The following is a 20,121-nucleotide window of genomic DNA, read 5'->3' as shown; positions in this document are numbered from 1 at the left end:
TGAAAGGCCAATCATGAAAGGTCACAAATGCCATGTAATGAACTGTAGTGATGGGGAGTCACTGGGCATTTAAGCAGGGAGCATATTGAAATTTGTTTTTGTAGAAAGATGTCAAGGTAGAGGGTGATTAGGGAAGGGTTAGACTGGATACCTGGAAAGAAGCATTTGTGGAAAGTCAGATGAGAGAAAAGTAAGGGTCTAAATTGGCAGTAGAGATGGAGAGGAGAAAATGTATTTAAGAAATACTCAATTTTCTGATGACCTCCTTCTAAAATAGGTGTTTATTTGCTCTCCTCAGAGTAGATTTATACAAGAGTTAGGCCTAGTCCTTCATAAAGATTGTCAAATATAACAAGAAACATTGACTGATTTGTCAAATACATTGTATTGCAGGTCAACATATCTCAAGCTGACATGCAAGCCATTGGCAATACCATCACAATGGTAACGCAGGATGGCACGCCCATCACAGTCCCTGCTCACGATGCAGTCATCTCCTCAGCAGGGACACACTCTGTTGCTATGGTAACTGCCGAGGGTACAGAAGGGCAGCAGGTAATTGCTTTTTTTCTTCCTTTATATCAATCAAAACATGTCAATATCAAAATTGTTAAATAGATGTACAGTGTGATATAGTAGTTAAAAACAGAAACTTTAGATTGATCCCTGTTTTACAGTTTCTAAGTTATATAACCCTCTCAGTCTGTTTTTATCGTCTGTAAAAGAGGAGTGTTGCATCTGGCCCATAAGACTGACATAAGGATTGATTGAGATAGTGCATTTAAACTACTCAGCCCATTAAGTGTTCATTAATGATAGCTCTTCCTACAATCATCAGCATCCTCAGACCCTTAGGGGAAAATTCATTTGCAAAATTTAATTTTTTGAATATATAATATATTCACATAGTTCAAAAATCAGAATGTATGTACAGGCATGCATTGAAAAATCTTCCTTCTGGCACTCTCCCTCCCAGGAGTCCAGGAATACGCCCGTGCCTTCCCCTTTCCCTCACGCCCAAGTTCCAAGGGCCCTTCCTTTGCCTCCATCACTTGTTTCCTGAGCCCATTTCTTCTGGGAATTACCTTTTCTGCCTCTGTGATTTACCCAGTAAATGTTCCCTTACAAAAAAAAAAGTCTTCCCACCCCTGCCTCCATTAACCTAGTTCTTGCCCATAATAATCCATATTTATTAGTTTCTTGTGTATTCTTCAATGATTCATGAAGCATATACAAACAGTCATTTTCCCTATTTCCTTTTTTTATGGTAGTAAACTGTTCTTTACCTTGTTGTTTTTATAATATACTAATATATCTAGAAAGTCTATTTCATTATATAGAGAGCTTCCTCATGATATTGATTAATACATTTAAAAACTGTTCTTGTACAATGCTGAAGGAAATGTTAAGTTTCACTGCAGCTACCTTACCCTGTTCAGTGAAAGTCGGTCAAAATTAGTAGCTCTCATTCTTCGTAAATTCATTTATAGAGTTTATACCATCATAATAAAAATTTCAGCAGCCTTTTTTGATGATAAAGATAATTCAATTCTAAAATTTACCTGAATATGCAGAGGACCTATAAAAGCCATAACAATATTGAAAAAAGAACAAAGTTGAAGTTCTTCTATACCTTGAAATACAAAACTCAGAATCTTAAAGCTTCTGGAAAATTGAGTATTTTTGTAGCCTTAGAGTAAAGATGTCTTAGGATACAGAATGTACTAACAAAAGAGAAAACTGATCAGTTGGACTTCATCAAAATTAATTCTGCTCACCAAAAGATAGCATTAAGAAAAAGTGCCAAACTGGGAAAAAGTTATTCACAGTGTGTGTGTGTGTGTGTGTGTGTGTGTGTGTGTATATAATATATATCTGACAGTGAACTTGTATTGGAAATATATAAGAAATCCTCTACAAATCAATAATAAAAGCATGAACAGTCCATTAAAAATGAGCAGAATAAATAAAGTTTTTTAAAAGAGCACATTTGATTGCTTATTTGAACAGACCCCTTACAAAAGAAGATGACTGGCAATAGCACAAAAAGTACTTAACATCTTTAGTCATTAAAGAAGTGCAGATTAAAATCACAGTGAGATACCTTTTCAGACACAGGTAAATGGCTAAAATAAAAGAAGACTTCAAACCAAATGTTGGCGAAGATGTGAAGTAACTGGAACATTCATATACACTAGTGGGAGTGTAAAATGATACCACCACTTAGAAGAACAGTTTAGCAGTTTCTTACAAAGTCGAACATACCTCTGCTCTTTGACCAGAAATTCCACTAGAATTCATACTGTGTGATTCCACTTATATGAAATCTAAGAGCAGACAAAACAAATCCATGCGATAGAAATCAGAAAGTTCTGCTTGGCTTGGGAAGGACATTGGTGGCATGGAATATGAAGGAACTGTACTATATCTTATTTTAGGTGACGGTTTCACAGATGTATCTGTCAAAATGCATTAGAGCACTTAAGATGGGTACTTATTTATTGTTTGCTAATTATACCTTATGCAAAAAACACACAAAACAACACAATTTTCAGGCTGTCTTATAGAATGGTCTCACCTAATCAGTTTGCAGCCATTTCCATGGCTCTAGAATACTTGGTTGGGTTTATAACTCAGCTTGGGTAAATATACCTTGTACTAATTACAGTTGCAGGTCCAGAAAGATAGTGACCCTAAAGCAAACATTCTTATGCAGCTTATCTGTAGCCTGTGGGCTAGGACAATTCTCTGGAGAGATAGGAACATTCTCAGAAGACAAGGCTTTGAGGGCTGGACTGGAATCAGTCTGCTTCCAGCCACTAGGGATATCACAAGGGTGGGAGGTTCTACGTGAGGACCAGCTGTGGCCATTGCTTCTCTGCTGCAGCTATAGGCCATTGTGCAGATGTTGCTGATCCACTTGGGGTGTTCAGACTCCACCTGTGGATTATCTGAAGGGTAGGCTTTAGCATTATTTGTAGTCCAGCCCCTCTAACGTGGCAGGATTGAAACTAATGTTGTCTCTCCTGTGGTGAGTGTTGCTGAAATCTCCGCTTTTTCAGACTTCCAGCTGCTGCTTTCTACCAGAATTATTGGAACTTCCCGATACACTGGCAGTTCTGGGGTCTTAAGGAGTTGAGAAGAGTTTATACGTAGATTTGGGGGGGGGGGGTTCCCCCTCTGGTTTTCTCCTTTCTAAAATATTCCTCCCAATGTATAGCCATTCTGGTAGCCCTAGACTCCTTTATCTCATATGTTAAGTTGCCCTGTGCTGTTCAGACTGGGTAATGGTCTCAGTGAAAAAGCTATTTCAGCAGAGATGTGACCTAACATGGTTTCCTTTCTTTGAGAATCCCCTGCAGTTTCTGCCTGCTTTTCCTCATTCTTCAGTGCCTTCGACAGTTGCTTTTTCCTATTTTTGTCCACAGTTTATGATAGTTATCTGCAGGATGGGTTAGTCCGATATAAATCACTGCCCTTGCTGGGCCAAATTCTGTTACTAGATTATGAAACATTGCTGGGATTGATCCAACTTAGCATTTTAGTGGATTAGTGGCCAAGAAAAACAGAAATTTTAGTTTTTAATCTATTCTTCTTCTGAGTTTGGCTGAGCAAAATTTTAGAATATCATGCCGAAACCGGTTTGGCTCAGTGGATAGAGCGTCAGCCTGCAGACTGAAAGGTCCCAGGTTCAATTCCGGTCAAGGGCATGTACCTTGGTTGCGGGCACATCCCCAGTAGGGGGTGTGCAGGAGGCAGCTGATCGATGTTTCTCTCTCATCGATGTTTCTAACTCTCTATCTCTCTCCCTTCCTCTCTGTAAAAAATCAATAAAATATATTTTTAAAAAAATTTAGAATATCATATAACAGAAGTAGTTGATGCCATTTTCCATGTTAGCTACATAGAAAGAGCTACATTTGTGGTTTAAGAGCCATGAAAGCACTTTTAACCGCTCTGGATAGATGCTTCAGCAACAATATGGAAAGATTCCATGGCATCTAAAATAGGAAATGAGTGTAACAAGGTATGTTGCTGTTTGTCAGTAATGCTACTGGTCCTTTCGGTTTTCCTGGAGTCTAATTAAAATGTAACAGGTAAACAGGAGAAAATAGTATATTATTGACCATTGCTCCAAATGTGGAAATAAATAGACATTTGATATTTGAATTATTCCACATGTGTAACTTTCCCAGCATCCACTTAGGGGTAATAGAACCCAGGCACAGTCACGTCTCCCCTGAGTAATAGAGTCTGTGATAGGGATCCACTTCTTCAGTATCTTCTACTCTGATTTACCACTGCCTCGCTCCATAATCTTGGCTAAATCCCTTCTTTCTGAGCCTCAGCATCTTCAAAAGAGGAGTCCAGAACAGACAATATATAAGGAAGGTCTCTTCAGCTTCAGGCTTCTGCAGCTCTGTAGTCAGAAGGGAGTTTTCCTTTTGAATTTGAAGACAATCCTTTTCATTGAACGGATTTTAACCTATTTAAATCATAGTTTTTAGCCCCAGCTGGTTTGGCTCAGTGGATAGAGCATTGGCCTGCAGACTGAAGGGTCTCAAGTTCGATTCCAGTCAAGGGCATATGCCCAGGTTGCAGGCTCAATCCTCAGTAAGGGGTGTGCAGGAGGCAGCCAATCTATGATTTTTTCTCATCATGGATGTTTCTATCTCTCTCTCCCTCCCTCTCCTTTCCTCTCTGGAATCAATATATATATATATATATTTTTTAAATTATAGCTTTAATTCTTTTGTGTATTTTTTGGTTTAGGTTGCAATTGTGGCTCAGGACTTGGCAGCATTCCACACTGCATCATCAGAAATGGGGCACCAGCAGCACAGCCATCACTTAGTGACCACAGAAACCAGACCTCTGACCTTAGTGGCAACATCCAATGGTACCCAGATTGCAGTTCAGGTGAGTCCAGAGGCAGCTGTCTTCCATCAACAGCAGCACTACACGTACCTCTCAACCTTGTACACTGTGCTTTATGCATAACCTTTACAGGAGGCGGGACACAGAATAACCTGTGTCACTTAGCCACTTTAAGGAAATTGCTGTGTTCAGGTAGATTCAAAGAGACCAACACTTTGTTCTTTACTAACTTTGCATATTCTATGCCCGTGGTCGGCAAACTGCGGCTCGCGAGCCACATGCGGCTCTTTGGCCCCTTGAGTGTGGCTCTTCCACAAAATACCACGGCCTGGGCGAGTCTATTTTGAAGAAGTGGCGTTAGAAGAAGTTTAAGTTTAACCCTTTGCACTAGCTTGCTTTTTTCTCGATTCCTTTATTCTACTCGGGATTTAATTTTTTAAATACCCCAGATTTTACAAAGCGCGGCAGTAGAATAAAAAACTGGAGTTTCTTTTCATACAAACTTATTTATTTGGATTTTTTTATATTTCAAATTATTGACACATTCAAAGAGTAATTTTAATCTCGACATCCGAGTGCAAAAGGTTAAAAAATTTGACTCAAAAGAAATTTCAGTCGTTGTACTGTTGATATTTGGCTCTGTTGACTAATGAGTTTGCCGACCACTGTTCTAGGGGAATTTTTAGTGAGAAAAATAAAGCTTCTAGTATGTATCCCATATGCATCAAGCCAGCTATCTTAACTATTGGAATAAAAATCTAATTAGGCCCTAGCTGGTTTGGCTCAGTGGATAGAGCTTCAACCTGCAGACTGAAGGGTACTGAGTTCGATTCTGATCTAGGGTATGTACCTGGGTTGCAGGCTCCTCCCCGGCCCTGGCCCTGGTTGGGGCTCGTGCAGGAAGCAACCAATCAATGCATTTCTCTCGGTCTTTCCCTCTTTCTTTAACTCTAAAAATCATTGGAAAAATATCCTCAGTTGAGGATTAAAAAAGAACACACTGATGAAAATTCCAGCCAGTGGTTTTAATTTAGCTTATGGGCATGGAAGCTAAGGGCTCAGGAAGCTCTCTAAATTATCTCCCCTGGAAAAGATGACTATCTTTTGTCCTTTGCATGTTCAAAAGTTTATCAAAATCCTAAATAAAGAAACAGTATTATTCTCCCCTGTAGGAATTGGGTTTGTTTTTGTTTTTATTTTCTCTTACTGATAGAATCAGTGGAGGTTGTTTAACAAGCCCAGGTGCCAGAAATCCCACTTCTGGCATATAAGATTCCTTTGGCATTATCTTGATTGTGGGTTTGTGTATGTTCCTGTTTCAGCTTGGAGAACAGCCATCTCTGGAAGAAGCCATCAGAATAGCATCCAGGATCCAACAAGGAGAAACACCAGGGCTGGATGACTAATCCTGAGAGCAATAAAGCCAGGGAGCCTTTCATCTCCAGGCAGCAGAGCCCGGGAAGCCCGGGGCCCAGGAAAATGATAACTTTTCCATTCCTCAACACTGTACACATTTTTATGCAAGAGTGGAGAACATTTTATTCTTGACACTTTTGTGTATATAACCCTTGAAATAGATTTCCAAATTGATTCATTGTGTACAAGGAAGTATGAAATTAGGGCAATCCAGTAAATTTTCACATTAATCTTTTATCACATTGCAGACTCCTAGAGTCTTTACGTAAGACCAGTGAAGTCTTACGGAGTCTTAGGGTGGATTTTAAACTTACTGTGAAAAAACAAATACAAATAAAGGCTATATCTAAAATGTCAAAGGTTCTATATGTCACACAATCATAATTCCAAAAGCCATCATGGATAATAAAGAATGTAAAGCCTTCAAATATTTCCCCCGGTTAGTAGAGTGTCTGCAGCTTTTGTTCTACTGTATATTTGTCTGTTTTTATTTGTGTCTCATGGTTTGAAGACTGTTCACTAAGGCTTCCATTCCTGTTAATTACCAACTCTTCAAGCTGAAATGCTAATTATATTAGCACTACATTGGATTATGTATAAAATTACAAAGCTTGGTTACTTAAAATTAAAAAGCTAAATCCAGTACTTTGGTTTTGTTAAAGACTTTACTTAGTGTTCATGTTTTTGTTACTGTTTTAAAAAAAAAAATGCACTATCAAAGTTTGACCACAATCTGGAGCCCAGATAACAGTGCTGTAATTGGAAATGGCTTTACTCTGAAAATAAGGTTAGTGGGTTGGTGTAAATTATTTATTTTTTTGCTTATGTACTTTTGTTTTAAAGCTTATTTACCCTAAAGTTTATTATTTTGAATACAGCAATTTTTAAAATGTTACCTTTATATTTGTTTTATTAAATTGGTATGGGGGTGGGGGGAACTGTTACAGAAAATACCACAAATGTAATAGATTATAACCCAACACACGATTGAGAGTATATTGTAGATCAAGCACCGAATAAGTACTATTCTATACATTTTTATGTACTCATAACAGATTTGTGAGATATATGGGATTTACAATCCCATATTTGTACAGGAGGAAACTGAAGTTCCAAAGAAGTTAAGTGTCTTACCCAGGCCTATAGCTGTGAAGGGGCAAGGCAAGGACTTGAGAACCCAGACTTTCTGACTCCCAAATCCAGTGTATATTTCACCACGCCACAGCTGCCTTCTCAGATGATAATTTATGGCAAAGATTATCAAGATGAGCTTTGGTTTCTGGTTACCTAATGATCTGAGCACTTGAAAAACCATCTCTAATGTCAGAAATTCAGCTAAAGATAAAAAAAGAAGGGGGGTGGAGGGTTGTCCTGCAACAATCACTTGGTTGCTGTCATTCACCATGCTTTGTTTGCTAGAGAGCTGACATGTGGCTGGTTTTCATTTCCAGCTTAACAATAAAAAAGGGAAAAAAAGTCAAGCTGTTTTAATTAATACTAGAGGCCCCGTGCACAGACTCGTGCACATTGAAAGTAAATTAGTTAGAATGTGGCCAGTGGAGCAGGACTGGGCAAGACAGGCCAGACACGCCCTGGAGGCAACATTCCGTGATCCTCCCCAGCTAGTGCCAGGGCTCAAAGGGCGTCTGGGGAGTGAGCAGGGGTCCCTTGGCCTGGCCTGCGGGGATCCTGCAGAAACCAGCAGTCCAACATCCCCCGAGGGGTCCCGGAGTGCCCAGAGCAAGAGAGGGCACTCTGCAAAGTTGCTGTCTCTCGGCAACTCCTGCGTTTAGTGCCTGCCCCCAGGGTGGTCAGTGCACGTCATAGCTATAGGCCAGTTGGCTGGTCGGCCAATCGCTTGCTTAGGCTTTTACATATATAGATAAATGTTATCTTGGATCAGGTTCTTTGAAGTCTTGTGAAAAAGGGTCATGACTTAGTCGTTTGAAATGGGAAACTTTTCCGGGATGGGCAGGGGCACTGGTGGCTTGCCCTTCAAAGCTGTTCGTAGATACATAACATTAGAAAAGGTCTTAGTCACCCGCAGATCCAGTCTTCATTCTTGACAGAGACATTTAAACATGCTGAGGACTCCCAGCTGAGGCCTGCTGAGGCTCAGAAAGGGGCCTCGGGGAAGAGCCGGAGAACAGAATCTGGGAAGTCCCAGGGCGGAGCACCAGCCTCCCAGTCCCTGTCCTGCCGATAGGGAGCTCCTGGGCTGGGCCCACCAGCCCTGCTGTGCTTCCCAAGACCCAAACCTAAGCTATTGACTTCCCTGGGTCTCTTACAGCTCCTTTGCCGGCTGGACGGGGTAGGACTGAGCCAGACTCTGCTGGTAGACCTGATTATCCCTCAGCTCAAAAGAAAACGCCTGCCCACTGGCACCAGAGGGAAGTGCAGAGTGGTGCTGTTGGTTGGTCCCCTCCCTGCCTTCCTGGCAATGGGACCTCAGGAGGGGGCAGGATTTCCCCAAGGACAGACTCCAGCTGATGTGCTGACCGTTGCTAGTTAGTGAGGCTGGTGTAGGTTTCACGGTGCAGGATGCAGAAAGGAGCCCTCCAAAGTTGAAGTCCCCCAAAGGCACTTGATGAAACAAGAGTACACTTTAGCAAAAGGAGCTGGTAGGAGAATAACTGCAATACCATCCAGACAATGCTCACGGCAAACCTTTCAGTCCAAGAAAAACACTCTATCCCAGACACAGCTCCGGCCACTACAAAGGAAAGAAGTTAGAAAATAGCCCTAGCCGGTTTGGCCCAATGGATAGAGCATCAGCCTGCGGACTGAAGAGGCCCAGGTTTGACTCCGGTCAAGGCACAAGCCTGGGTTGCAGGCTCGATCCCCAGTGGGGGATGTGCAGGAGGCAGCCGATCAATGATTCTCATCATTGATGTTTCTATCTCTCTTTCTCCCTTCTTCTCTAAAATCAATAAAAACATATTTTTAAAAAAGAGAAAATAAAATAAAGAATTGGCTTCCTTAACCTTTTGCACTTGGATGTCGAGATTAAAATTACTCTTTGAATGTATCAATAATTTGAAATACAAAAAAAATCCAAATAAATAAGTTTGTATGAAAAGAAACTCCAGTTTTTTATTCTACTGCCGCACTTTGTAAAATCTGGGGTATTTAACAAATTAAATCCCGAGTAGAATAAAGGAATCGAGCAAAAAGCAAGTGAGTGCAAAGGGTTAATCCTCTACAGGTGGCAGCTGCCCAGGGGGCCACATCACTCCCTAACTACCCCAACTCTGCCACCCTCCATCAGGAGCAAGCTAACTGGACAGTCTCTCATGCTGCTCTCCTGTGTGGCAGCCTGGGACTGGGACTAGGTAAGTGCCTTAGGAAAACCAGGCACTAAGCACCGAAATGGACTAGATTTCCATGTATCATCCCAAGGAATTTCGGGTCCAGCCTTTCCTGGCTCAGATGTGATTGCGGACCAGTCAAGTGTCAGCAGACCCCAACAGTGAGAGGGGACAGTGAAAAGGAAAGGGCTCAGCTGAAGCCCCTTGGCAGGAGGGAAAGGTGGAGAAGGCTGCCTCAGCCCCCTCTGCTGTAGCACTTTCTATACTTAGATTTCCTTTAGGGATGAAGAGATCTTTCAAAGAACACTTTAGCAAATATATATACTGAGTGGCCAGATTATTACGATCTCTGATTGCATAATAATCTGGCCACTCTGTGTGTGTATGTGTGTGTGTGTGTGTGTGTGTGTGTACATAATATAAATATGAAGGGTAAAATTCATGCTCAAGTTCTTTAATTTTTCTTAGAATGATGTTAAATAGCAAATTAAAGCACCATGAGAAGTAGTGTGTGCGTGCGGAGGGGGTGAAGGGTTTTGAGTTCAGTGCCATTAAGTACGTTCACATTGTTGAGCAAATATCACCACTCTCCAGCTCCAGAACTTTTTCAAACAATAACTCCCCATCACCCCTCCCCCAGCCCTGCAGCCACCTTTCCATTTTCTATGAATCTGATACTCCAAGTACCTCGTATAAATGTCTTTGTGTATCTGACTTTATGTATGCATTTAACCTAAGGTGACCAGATTTTAACATTGGTAAAGCGGGACACCATTGACCGGGGGTGGGGGGGGGGGGGCGTTCTTGATTAAAATTTTGGTCTATATGGAGCAACAAAAATTTTCATAGAACGCAAAAATAGTATTGTAATATATTTTTTTAAATTTCAAAATAAGTACAATTTATAAGTATAATAAATAAAAAAATTATGTATAGTATTATTTTATTCTTTGGCATATTTCTCATTTGAGTGAAATTTTTGTAGTAGATTGCTGTCGTCGTTTAAAAGGTCATGAAAATTTTCACAAGAATTTGTTAAATTATATTTCACACATAAAATGGCTTTCAAAGTCTCAACACTTAATTGTGATTTTTCTGATGTCCACATTTTATTTACCGTAGAAAAAACGCGTTCAGTCGCAGCATTAGTTCCTGGTAAGGACAGCGCGTATTCCACAATTTTTAGTGCATTATTTATCCTGGCTAAATAGCCATATGGCCGCCGAAAACCGTATATTCCCTTCCCGTTCTCCCGCCGTTCCCTAGCTTGTCGTGCATTCTTTTCAAAAATTGGGACTTTTTTAAAACGCCGTGGGACGCGGGACAAATTGTTAAAAATCGGGACTGTCCCGCCAAAAGCGGGACGTCTGGTCACCTTAATTTAACCGCACTTTTTTTTTGAGAGAGAAACATCAATCTGTTGTTCACTTATTTTTGCATTCATAGGTTGTTTCTTGTATGTGCCGTGACCAGGGATCGAGCCCGCAATCTTGGCGTATTAGGACAATGCTCTAAGCAACCGAGCTACCCAGCCAGGACTTAACAGCACTATTTTTCTTGCTTTTGGACCAAGAGGCCCCACATTTCCTTTTTGCACTGAGCCTCACAGATTGGGTAGCCTGCCCTGCTGAAAAAAGCCCTTCTCTTTTCACTGTCACACAGGCGGTGTGACTTGTGTTTTAGGAACATATCATCTGCTTTTCCCTTTTAGATTGTGGGGTCCCTTAGGATAAGTGAGAATTCCACTTCCCCAGAACTCCTGGTGACCTGGCAGAGCAGCAGGTCACCTCTGACTGTTCCCTCTGGCTCCAAACGCCCCTGGCTTGAGAGGTACAGAGAATCTCCACGCAGGAGTTTCGTGTGTTTCCAGAGCACGGCTAAACCTGAAAGACAGAATGTCATGCTGAGAGTAAGACTTACTCAAGCTTCAGGCTAATTGCATGAATAGCTAAAAGGAGAATTACCCAGCAAACTTTCCCCCCCTACTTTCTGCATCCAAGTGAAAGAAAATGGGATTCCTGTTCTAATGTCAATCCCAAATGTCTCCCCAGTTCGCCTCCCCTCCGCAGGGTTCCCCTGGACACACAGCTCCTAGCACTTCACTAATCTGCCCCGAAGCCCTGGCTCAGATAGGAGCCTGAGAAAGGGATGTGGAAAACAGCTCTAATCTGGATGACAGACTCAGTGGCAGTGCCGCCCAGACAAATTCTGCCATTTCTTTGGAAAAAGCAAAAACTGAAGTCGGCAAGAGGGTTGCCTTATCTCTGTAAATAAAAAGCTTTTGCTCCAAGCCAGTGACAGGACTTCTGGGGGAGGGCAATAAGTCCCAGTTTGGAAGCAGCTTTAAATTCACCAGATCTTACGCATTCAACCGGGCAAGTGGTAGGGCAAGCGGTGGTTCCCCACCCCACCTCCACTGCCTTGGGGCTTTTCTAGCATCCTGGAATTGCTTAATGTCCTTTTAAGCAGAAAATCAGGAACACCAGAAAAGTGAACCACTTTTTTTCTGCATAGGTGATCTTCACTATTGTGAAGCCGGGGAAACCTTGTGGGTATTGCAAAGTGAACAAAACAAAACAAAAGGGGACTAAATGAACGAGAGGCATTATTGGTGAGCCTGGGGGTCAGTCACCAGCAGGAAGTGCTGTGTAGGTTGAGGGAGCAATGCACAGCCACACACTGCTTGCTTAAGGTGTCCTTCTAGAACAAATTAACCAGCTGTGCCTGGGCAGGGCAACCCTGCCTCTAATCTTGAAGGAAATCATTTCATTCTGGGAGAAAACCATGTGAGGGACGAGAAGGAGCCTGACCGCCTCCTCGGGGATGACACTGAGGAGGAAATAAACGCCCACACCAGACCTGGGAAACTAGTTTTGTTGCCTTGCCCAATCCGCCAACCATGTTTGGCTTGATCACCAGCGTTGACCAAAGGGCACCTCAGATTCAGTCCTAAAATGCCAGTTGCAATCCTTGCGAGTGGAAGGTACTGGGAGCTAAATACCATTATCACGCCTGTACTTACCGTCCTAAGCCCTAGCAATGTTCAGCACTCCTGAGCCCATCCCTAATGGATGCGCAGGCTGATGGCAGTATTCTGCATCACACTCTACAGTCTCAGGGGGAGGTCTGCAGGGCCACCTTCCTCCATCCCCACAGGGAAAGTCACTTGCTCACCCAAAGGCAGACCCAGCCCAGGGCCCCAGTGTCAACCTTGATGGACGGCAACAGGACTCCCAATAGCTCCTATCCCATGTGCTTAGACAGCAGCCTTTGCTGCCCTGCTGTGGATCCAAGTCTAATAAGTGGACTCTGGCTTGGTTCCCGAGGATGGCTTCAGGAGGAAGTGGCCCACTAAAGGGGGAACCCCATCCCTGTTCTGGTTCTCCATGTCCCCTCCATTCATTAGCTTTGGAGTTGGACCTCAATCAGGAGAAAGGTAGTCTGCAGAGAAGTCATACCACAGAGATCCAGGCCCCTAGCAGACGGCGGCCAGGATCTTTTACTCAGAGATTAGTTCATTCATGAAAAGGCATCGAAAGGCCTCCATCCACACTGGCAGCTCTCGTGAGAGCATCTGTATCAAGTGGCCGTTGGCATTTCACTTTATATATATATCTATATATATATTTTTAAATATATTTTATTGATTTTCTACAGAGAGGAAGAGAGAGGGATAGAGAGTTAGAAACATCGATGAGAGAGAAACATCGATGTGCCCGCAACCAAGGTACATGCCCCTGACCAGAATCGAACCTGGGACCCTTGAATCCGCAGGCCGATGCTCTATCCACTGAGCCAAACCGGCTTCGGCAAAAATATATATACATATATATTTTTTATTGATTTCAGAGAAGAAGGGAGAGGGGGAGAGAGAGAGAGAGAAACATCAATGATGAGAGAGAATCATTGATCAGCTGCCTCCTGCACACACCCCCACAGGAATCGAACTGTAACCTCCTGGTTCATAGGTTGACACTCAACCCCTGAGCCACGCTGGCCAGGCGGCATTTCACTTTTGACAAAGATTTCCACAGGTTCCTGTTCTTTCTGGCCCTTTAGTGTAGATTTCCAGTACACACAGACGCTCTGGCTGGATAGCCACCCTCTTTTTGCAAGGTGTCACAAGGGTCTTTCCTGGCAGGAGGGAGGGCACCCTGGCAGGGAGGACTCTAAGGATGGCCAGGAAGTGACTTTCTGCTGCAGGTGCACTTCCCCCTGCCGGTGTGGGCATGTGAGACTTGGCTGGCAGCCCCCACGGTGGGAAGGCACACAAGCCCTCCCTACCACTCACCCGCTAGGGCTCTATTTTAATCATGCTGTGTGCCTGCTCTCCTCTCTTCCTGTTAGAGATTAAGAGACCAGGGTCCACCTACTAGTTTTACTTTATTTTTTAATCCTCACCCAAGGATATGATTTTCATCAATTTTACAGAGAGGGAGAGAGAGAGCGAGAGCGAGAGCGAGAGAGAGAGAGAGAGAGAGAGAGAGAGAGAGAGAAGAGAGACATCCATTGGTTGTCTCCCATACGTGTCCAACTGGAATGGAAACCGAAACCTAAGTTTGTGCCCTGAGGGGGAATTAAACCTGAAACCTTTTTGGTGCACTGGTCCACGCTCCAACCAACTAAGTCACCCAGCCAAGGCCACCTACTTAATTTTTGACTGGAGAATTATTGACTTCGAAAATAGAAATACGAATGAGGCTGTATATTAATGGTAAAAGGTTCATAACTCTTACTGTATTTATTCTTTTCCAGTCAGCAGAAAAGCAAACTTTATTGGGGCCCCAGGGCCCCAGGGCTCTGGCGAAAGGCCGCCCTGCTCCGAGGAGGTGGTGGAGGGGCCGTATTTAATGTCCTTGGGGCACCGGTGGTTGGTGTGGCCACACTTCCTGCAGCAGTTGGCAGCGCGGGGGGGTGCAGACAGCCCCGAGCTGGCAGAGGGGGGCCTCCATGATGCCCCCACGCAGGCGAGGCACCAAGTGCAGGGTGGACTCTTTCTGAATATTGTAGTCTGAGAGCGTGCGGCCATCCTCCAGCTGTTTGCCGGCAAAAATCAGGCGCTGCTGGTCAGGTGGGATGCCCTCCCGGTCTTGGATTTTAGTTTTGACACTCTCAGTGGTGTCACTGGGTTCGACCTCGAGGGTGATGGTCTTGCCAGTCAGGGTCTTCACGAAGATCTGCATCTCTGCGTCTGCTGCCTGCCTTCTTAAAGAGAAAGAGCACATGACTCATTTAAAAAACCAGGAGTAGCCCAGCCAATGTGGCTCAGTGGATGAGCGTCGACTCATGAACCAGGAGGTCATAGTTCAATACCGGGTCAGGGCACATGCCCGGGTTATAGGGAGGGGGCGTGCAGAAGGTAGCCAATCCATGTTTCTCTCTCTCTCCTTTCCTTCTCTCTAAAATAAATAAAAACATATGTTTTTTTCTCTCTCTTTATTGATTAAGGTATTACATATGTGTCCTTATCCCCCCATTGAAAAACATATATTAAAAACAAAAACAAAAAAAGGTCTCAAGAAAAACAAACAAAAAATGCTCTAATTTTGGAAGAATGGGATCAGAAAAAAGCTTTTTATTTACACAGTATATTTTAGTGACATTTCCTATTCTGTAGCACTAACTATGGACAACCTTCTATTTGAGGCAAGAGAGCAGTGAGTAGAATTAAGGGAAGATGCAGAAAATGCAAAACCACAGCAACGGACCATCCTATAATATTTTCACAGTCTGGACCATGTGATGTCACTGCTGCCATCTGTTCTTTCAAAGGTTTGTATCTTCTGCTGCCATTTATCTATTTAAATCCTCACCGGAGGATATTTTTCCCCCACTGATCTTTAGAGAGACTAGAAGGGAGGGAAGAGGGAGAGACAGAAAGAGAAACATTGATGTGAGAAAGGCATTGATTGGTTGCCTCCCGCATGTGCCCTGACCAGGGCTGGGATCAAACTTGCAATCCAGATACATGATGGGGAATGGAACCTATGACCCTTCAATGCACGGGCCAATGCTCTAACCACTGAGCAACAACCACCAGGGCTGTTGCTACCTATTCCACTGCAGGTATGCATGCTTGCATTGGGTTTAGGGTAGAACTAGACACACGCTCGGATCAGCCCTGATGACAATCGGCCAAATGAAGGGTACTTGTCTGAGATGGTTTGTTAGTAAATATGGAGAAGTCACCTGCCTTCTACTTCCCACTTCTCTGCAGCCATTGTGACTTAGCTACTGTCTATCATGATCAGCCATCTTCTGGAGGGAGAGAGCAGATGCTTGCCCATTTCCTACACCATATCTATTGTTCTTAAGGCTCTACTAATTTTGGTGAAGAGAGAAAGGAGGGAAAGCAAGCAACTCACTGGATCTCCTATATCTCACTCTCTAAATTTATAGCAATCTTTCCCTAGCCAGTTTGGCTCAGTGGATAGAGTGTTGGCCTGCTGATTGAAGGGCCCCGTTCGATTCCAGTCAAGGGCACATGCCTAGGTTGTGGACTCAATACCCAGTAGCGGGTGTGCAGGAGGCAGCCGCTCAATGATTCTCTCTCATCACTGATGTTTCTATCTCTCCCTCTCTCTTCCTCTCTGAAATCAATAAAAATAAATAGATAGATAAAATTCATAGCAACCTTGAAAAGAGAGAATCAGCCCTAGCTGGTGTGGCTCAGTGAATAGAGCATCAGCCTGCAGACTAAAGGGGTCCTGGGTTCGATTCTGGTCAAGGGCACATGCCTGGGTTGTGGGCTCGATCCCCAGTGGGGGGCGTGCAGGAGGCAGCTAGAGCTGATTCTCTCTTTTCAAGAGTAGCTATTTTCCTTTTCATTCAAGGTTGCTATGAATTTTATCTATCTATCTATCACCTGACAAATAAAGACCCAATTTCTCTTGTTTTCTTGGCAACTCACAGGCTGACAGACCACCTCAGCACCTTAATCTGTAATCAATCAGTGTGTACTACTACTCTAGAGAAGTTAAAAAAATTCTGCTTGGAGAGGTTAGAAAACCAACCAACCACTGATGCCTTTAACTACCTTCTTTGGTTATCTCTCTTCCTCTTTCTTCCTTATTGGGTATCAGAAGAACATGAGGAGGGAGTTAAAGCTCACTGTGTCTTATTCATACTATATGTTCTATGAGTAAGGACCCACTCATTCAAAGGAAAAAGTGCCCGAAACTAGGAAGTTAGTCCTTAGTCAGCCTAATGTGCTCAAGCACTAGGAAAACACTAAGAGTTCTCCTAAACAACTCTTCAATCACTGGCAAACTAAAACGGAATCACAGACTAGTTTTAACTATATAGGAATGAGAGTCATGATCTTCAACTCCATGTGAAAGTATAGATGATCCTCACAAATGTAATGCTGAGCAAAAGAAGCTCGTCACAAAGGAGTACAGGCAAAACTATTCTTGCCACTTGAAGTCAGGATAGTGGGTGCCCTTGGTGGGGAGGTGGGGTTAGGGGTGAAAAGAGAGCCACAGGGGGTGTTGGCAGGGTCAGCTTCATGGGCACAGGGCCCTGGGCTTAGAAAGACCCTGCAGTTGATTTAATGCTCTGTTGTCACCATCTCAAAGTCCTTAATAAAATCTGAACATTGCATTTTCATTTCTCACTGGGCCCTATAGGTTCTCAGTGTTAGTCATGTTCTGGTTCTTAATCTAGGTGTTGAAATTGTGAATATTCACCAAACTGTACATATTTTTGTTTGACATGAGCAGAGCAAGGATGATGGGCCAAGTACAGAAACTCAGCAATGCAGAAAGCCCCGGGTGCCTAGCAAGGGGCAAAACTGGGAAAACAAGAACCTCGCCCCCAGGGTAACCTCTCCTCCCCTAGCATATCACCCATCATGCAGTTTAGACCCCCTGACCTTTTCCTCCCTAAAGATAACATCTAGGCCTCAGTTCCTCAGGACCAAATACACTGAGTGGCCAGATTATTATGATCTTTGAATGCATAATAATCTGGCCACTCAGTATATATATATATATATATATATATATATATATATATATATATATACACACACACACACACACACACACACACACACACACACACACACACATACACACTGATAGGCCCTGTGCATGAATTCATGCATGGGTGGGGTCTGGCCAGCCTGGCCAGGGGGAGGGGACATGGGCAATTGGCCGGCCTGCCTGCTGGTCGAACTCCTGGTCGAGGGGACAATTTGCATATTAGCCTTTTATTATATAGGAGGATATACACTGAGTGGCCAGATTATTATGCGTTTAGAGATCATAATAATCTGGCCACTCAGTGTATATTGACTAATGGCGCTGACCAATCATTGGTGACCATGACCCTGAAGAGCACACCTGGAAAGCTGATGAATATTTTATTAAGACCCTCCCCTGAAACCTCTCCAAAAATTTCCACCTGCAAGAAAGAGATAAATACACTCAGAACAAAGGACCTAGTGCATGTTCTCCGTCCATGGAGCACTTCCGTGCCATTCCCGCCCCCTCGCTTCCCCTTAATCTCCATGAGACTTGCACCCAGGGGAGCAGCTCGACCCAGGCTAACCCCTGAACCTATCTCCAAGGCCCCCTTTTCTCTGACTCCTCAGTGAGCCAAAGCAGCCCAGCCTACGCTTTCCTGTTGCTTCTTCTATGCCCTTCCCTGTCCACTGTCCTAAGTATATTTTTGCTGCCATCATGGACCAAATACCCTTTGGCTCAGTGCTGTGTAGCCCTTCCTTTTGGATATCCCCACCCCCATCCCCTTTTCCTTAAATAAATTCAATTTTCATTATTCACCGTCTGAGCTGGCTATTTAGCCTGCCTTCATACCACCGACTTTAACCTTGCAATTTTGGTATGTTTGCTTTTCTGTATGTGTATTATACTTCAGTCCAAAGTTTAAAAAACTGTATTCTGGACTATTTTAAAACTAACTCAATGAAATACTACTTAGGAAATGCAGCCAAAGTTGCAAGAACATGCATAGCCTTAAACACTTTTATTGCTGGACAAGAAAACATAAAAGTCCATTAACATAGCAGACAATGCAGGAAATTGGAAGGGGGGAAAGTCATAACAAAGCAAAATCTAAAGGAAATGAAGGGAAGAAATGAATAAAGATAAGAGTGAATGGAATTATTTCAAAATCAGAAAAACAATATAAAGGAATAAATCTAAGATCTAGTTCTTTGGGGGTACGAGGAAGCAAACAATAAAAATGATAAATCAGGCCCTGGCTAGGTAGCTCAGCTGATTAGAGTATCATCTCAATACACCAAGGTTGCTGGTTCCATTTCAGGTCTGAGCACATACAAGAATCAACCAATAAATGAATAAATAAATAGAATAATAAATTAATGTTTATCTCTTTTCTTCCCTCCCTTCTAAAATCAGTTTTTAAAAAATGATAAACCGCCGAAACCGGTTTGGCTCAGTGGATAGAGCGTCGGTCTGCGGACTGAAAGGTCCCAGGTTCGATTCCGGTCAAGGGCATGTACATTGGTTGCGGGCACATCCCCAGTAGGAGGTGTGCAGGAGGCAGCTGATCGATGTTTCTCTCCCACCAATGTTTCTAACTCTCTACCCCTCTCCCTTCCTCTGTGTAAAAAATCAATTAAAAAAAAAAAAGTAGAAACTCAAATCAGGTAAATCGTCATGAACAAAAGCTGTTAAAAGATATACCTTAAAAAAATAATGCTGAAGCTAGATACGTTAATGAGCAACTTCTTTCAGACTTTTAGAGAATCAGCATTTCTCATTAAAGGTATCACAAAGCACAGAAAAAGAAGTAAACATTCCTGTGTTTCATGAAGCCAAAATCTTATAAAGATTATACAACAGCTTGGCTCAATGGTTGAGCGTTGACCTAGGAATCAGGAGGTCATGGTTTGATTAGTGGTCAGGTCCGGGTTGCAGGCTTGGTCCCTGGTGGGGGCACGTATGAGGCAGCCAATCAATAATTCTCTCTCATGTCTCTCTCCCTCTCCCTCCCTCTCTGAAATAAATAAAAATATATTTAAAAAATAAAGAAAAGTAGCACCTTGAAAAAAGATTATACAACAAAAAACTATGAGCCAGTCCCATTTATAATATAGATGCAAAATAAAACATATGAACATAATTTTGCAGTATATCTTATTTTATTTAAAAACTAGAGGCCCAGTGCATGACCAAACAACTGAACAGCAGGCTGCGTGGGGCGGCCAGGCCGGCAGGGGGGTTAGTGAGGGATGACCAAATGACTGAACAGCAGGCTGCGTGGGGTGACCAGGCAGGCAGGGGGGCAGTGAGGGGCGACCAGGCTGGTGGGGGGGAGGGCAGTAAGGGGTGACCAGGCCAGCAGGGGGGGCAGTTGGGGGTGAGTAGGCCGTCAGGCAGAGGTGGTTAGGGGTGATCAGGCTGGCAGGGGGGACAATAAGGGACAATTAAGCAGGCAGGCAGGTGAGCAGTTAGGAGCCAGCGGTCCCAGATTGTGAGAAGGATGTCTGACTGCCAGTTTAGGCCCGATCCCCTGAGGGGTCCCGGATTGG

General features: G+C 43.3%; 1 protein-coding gene across 6 annotated transcripts in view; it reads left to right on the top strand.

Annotated features, from left to right (window-relative positions):
- The window catches only part of ZNF143 (zinc finger protein 143), a gene marked incomplete at its 5' end in the record, with an annotated part of 31,996 nt that extends 24,807 nt beyond the window's left edge, over positions 1-7,189 (top strand). For all 6 annotated transcript variants that reach the window (XM_079789131.1, XM_079789130.1, XM_079789126.1 and 3 more), the window contains 3 exons: positions 394-555; positions 4,774-4,920; positions 6,201-7,189. In XM_079789131.1, the coding sequence (XP_079645257.1) occupies positions 394-555; positions 4,774-4,920; positions 6,201-6,284 (393 nt within the window). In that variant the 3' untranslated portion in view covers positions 6,285-7,189. The remainder of the gene's footprint in view (positions 1-393; positions 556-4,773; positions 4,921-6,200) is intronic.
- Positions 7,190-20,121: the final 12,932 nt, after the last annotated feature.

Source organism: Cnephaeus nilssonii (assembly GCF_951640355.1).
Source record: "Cnephaeus nilssonii genome assembly, chromosome: 13".
Classification (NCBI taxonomy): Eukaryota; Metazoa; Chordata; class Mammalia; order Chiroptera; family Vespertilionidae; genus Cnephaeus; species Cnephaeus nilssonii.
Note: the sequence above shows the minus strand (reverse complement) of the source record. Positions and strands in the feature narration are given on the sequence as shown.